This window comes from Trypanosoma equiperdum, assembly GCF_001457755.1.
Source record: "Trypanosoma equiperdum strain OVI genome assembly, contig: ctg_1209, whole genome shotgun sequence".
NCBI classification, from domain to species: Eukaryota; Euglenozoa; class Kinetoplastea; order Trypanosomatida; family Trypanosomatidae; genus Trypanosoma; species Trypanosoma equiperdum.
This window is the reverse complement of record NW_027123182.1, coordinates 10,022-12,936: the sequence shown is the minus strand read 5'-3', so window position 1 is coordinate 12,936 and position 2,915 is coordinate 10,022. Positions and strand designations below refer to the sequence as shown.

The following is a 2,915-nucleotide window of genomic DNA, read 5'->3' as shown; positions in this document are numbered from 1 at the left end:
GTCACGATTATCATGAGCGGCAACGAGCGCAAACTGTGGAAGTGGCTTTGATGCATATTAATTTCTGTTAGCACGGTGACGTTTGTTTTAATTCTTTAGCGTAGGTAAGTAGTAGTCTTGCAGTTTGAAGTGTATGCATGGACACTATTGTTGAATGTTAGGAATAGAATGTGCCGTTGCTGGTTTTTATTTGTTACTCCCGATTTATGGGGGATAATGTTTTAGCGATTCATTGTTTTTTGTCGTTCACTTAAATGATAATTAGCAATTGATGTATGCTGCCCTACGTTAGTGCGTGTGGCGTTTAACGCTCTGTTTACGAATGTTTTTTAAAGGTTTCGTGGGTGCAGTAGCTGTGCGAGTCTTTTTTTTTCTTTTTTTTGTCTCGTCGTCAGTTACCGTCCCTGCCACATCTTTAACCTCTTTAATTTTTAATTTTTTCGCTTTTAAAATACGCAGCACTAATTAGAAAAGTGAAGGGGTCTTTCTTAATTATAGTGTTAAGCTAAAAGATGGCTCGCGGTCAAATCATGACGGGCCAGGACTGGGAGCCGCAAGTGTTTAACATCCACAACAGGAAAAACACTCAGCAGAGGCCGACTCGTGTAAGTGAAGCGGAGGCGAACCGAGCACTGCAGAGGGGTGGCAATGTGGAGGTAATCAAGAAGGAGCATTTCCGCTCCAACGTGCAGAAAGGAGGACCAGGTGCAAACGCAAAACGGTTGGATGAGGATACCGAGACACTGAAGGTGAAGCGTGTGGACAATGGACTTCGCCTAGCAATCCAGAAGGCACGCCAAGCGAAAGGATGGACCCAACAGATGCTCGCACAACAAATCGCTGAGCGAGTGGGTGTGGTGACTGAGTACGAAAACGGTAAGGCTGTGCCTGAGGAGCGCGTCCTTGTGAAGATGGAACGGGCGTTTGGAATCCATCTCCGCGGAGTGAAGGCCGGACAACCGTTTGGATCCGCGAAACCCCAGCCGAAGAAGTGAATATCCAACTCGTTTTACGACTATGTTCATGCGCCTATCACGCTCTGTTTCGATGTTCCTGCATGTTATTCCGTTATTTACAAGTTATCATTGTTGCGAGTGAAATGTATGATGTTACGGGAAGGGTGGCGACGATCAGGAGTGATATTTGCATGCGCGATTGTGAAGGTAGGGGAAAGGGGAGCCGGCAGGGGTAGGGGATGTTTTTTTGTCCCTCCTAATTTACTTTTTTTCTATTTGAATTCACAACACTGAAGCTGGCGTGGTTACTTCCTCGCAGCACGGGGTACGTTTGTCAAGGTTTCCTGGAGACGTATTCATGTTTTTGTGTTATCTGTCCTGCCTTCCAAATCCCTGTTACACATGTTGACTTTTCCCTCCTCTTCCTTTCTAATTTTTTTTTTTAACTTGACAGAGTGATTTTGTGTTTGGTTATTATATAATATACGCATTAAGTTAGTGACATTCTCCAACTCGTATACGCTGGCCCGTATACTATCGGAGGTAGGAGAGGGAAATACGAAAAGGTGGCCCCCACTGTCAGAGATACCCAAGGGGGGAAGGAAAGGTAACACATATTTTAATAGAGATAAAACTTCATACAGGGCAGTAATAGGTGAGTGATAAACTTCTTTCGGTTATCTGCTTTACGAAAGTGCGGAGGAGATGAATCGGTATACGATATTGGGTCAGCTAGGTGACGGTTCGTTCGGTGTCGTGAGTAAGGCCCAAAACACCAGCACAGGAGAAGTTGTTGCCGTTAAAAAGATGAAGCAACGTTTCTCTAACTGGGAGGAGTGTTTACAACTACGTGAGGTTCAGTTTCTTAGGAAGGTGCACCATCCTAACATCGTAAAGCTAAGGGAGGTTGTTCGCGAGAACAACGAACTCTTTCTTATATTTGAGTATATGGAAATGAACCTCTTTGGGATTCAACGGATGCGGTCCGAACAAATGGGAGGTGTTCAAAGCATTTTCAATGACCGGGAAATTCGAAGCATTATGTGCCAGACTCTTTTAGCGGTACAGGCCATGCACAAGAACGGTTTCATGCATCGCGATCTGAAACCTGAAAATTTGCTGACGAAGGGGGATGTTGTGAAGGTGGCCGACTTTGGATTAGCTAAGGAAATTCGTTCTCGGCCACCGTTCACGGAATATGTGTCGACTCGGTGGTACAGGGCACCGGAAATAATCCTCCGTTCCACTCACTACAATTCCCCTGTAGATATATGGGCTTGCGGTGTCATATTTGCTGAGCTTTATCTGAACCGACCCCTCTTTCCGGGGTCGTCAGGTAATGACCAACTGTTCAAGATCTGTTCAATTCTTGGGGCTCCAACTACCGCAGAGTGGGATGAAGGTTACCAGCTCTTGCGTCGCCTAAATATGCGCTTTCCAACGGTGGCTCCAACGCCACTACGACAGTTATTGGCTGGTGCTCCACCAAACGCCATCGATTTAATGGAACAGATGTTGAAGTTTAACCCGAGTGACCGTCTAACAGCTACGCAGTGTCTTCGGCATCCTTACTTCACTGGCACAGGAAGTGCGGCGGAGGCTGGGGGTACAGCGACGGCAATGTATGCGGGTATCGCCACCGGCCAGCCTCACAACCCATTTCATGCTGCCGGTGCTGCACGCAGGTTAAGTGTCAGTACGACAAGCTTTGGTGGATGCGAGGGAGCTTCTTCTGCAGCTACACTAGGAAGGGACCGGGCTAGTTCATCTACGACCTTGTTTTTTGGGGGAGGACCTCCCGGATCAGATTCTGCCGGATCGCAACTGCCTCCCAAACCTGGACTTGACGATGAAGCGTTCAACTTTTAACCTCGGGTGAGGATCCGCGGCATTTTTACATGTGGATCGTTTCGAATAATTTTGGTGTGCTTTTTTCTTGTTTTTGCCTGGACATTGGGT

The 2,915-nt window shown here is 46.8% G+C and overlaps 2 protein-coding genes across 2 annotated transcripts; both read left to right on the top strand.

The window, feature by feature from the left end:
* Window positions 1–512: 512 nt before the first annotated feature.
* TEOVI_000711300 (Multiprotein-bridging factor 1, putative) lies at window positions 513–995 on the top strand (the record flags this gene model as incomplete). Its single annotated transcript, XM_067220729.1, has 1 exon — window positions 513–995. The coding sequence occupies one exon, from the start codon at window positions 513–515 to the stop codon at window positions 993–995; it is 483 nt and encodes a 160-aa protein (XP_067076830.1).
* Window positions 996–1,661: 666 nt separating this feature from the next.
* TEOVI_000711200 (mitogen-activated protein kinase 9, putative) lies at window positions 1,662–2,825 on the top strand (the record flags this gene model as incomplete). Its single annotated transcript, XM_067220728.1, has 1 exon — window positions 1,662–2,825. The coding sequence occupies one exon, from the start codon at window positions 1,662–1,664 to the stop codon at window positions 2,823–2,825; it is 1,164 nt and encodes a 387-aa protein (XP_067076829.1).
* Window positions 2,826–2,915: the final 90 nt, after the last annotated feature.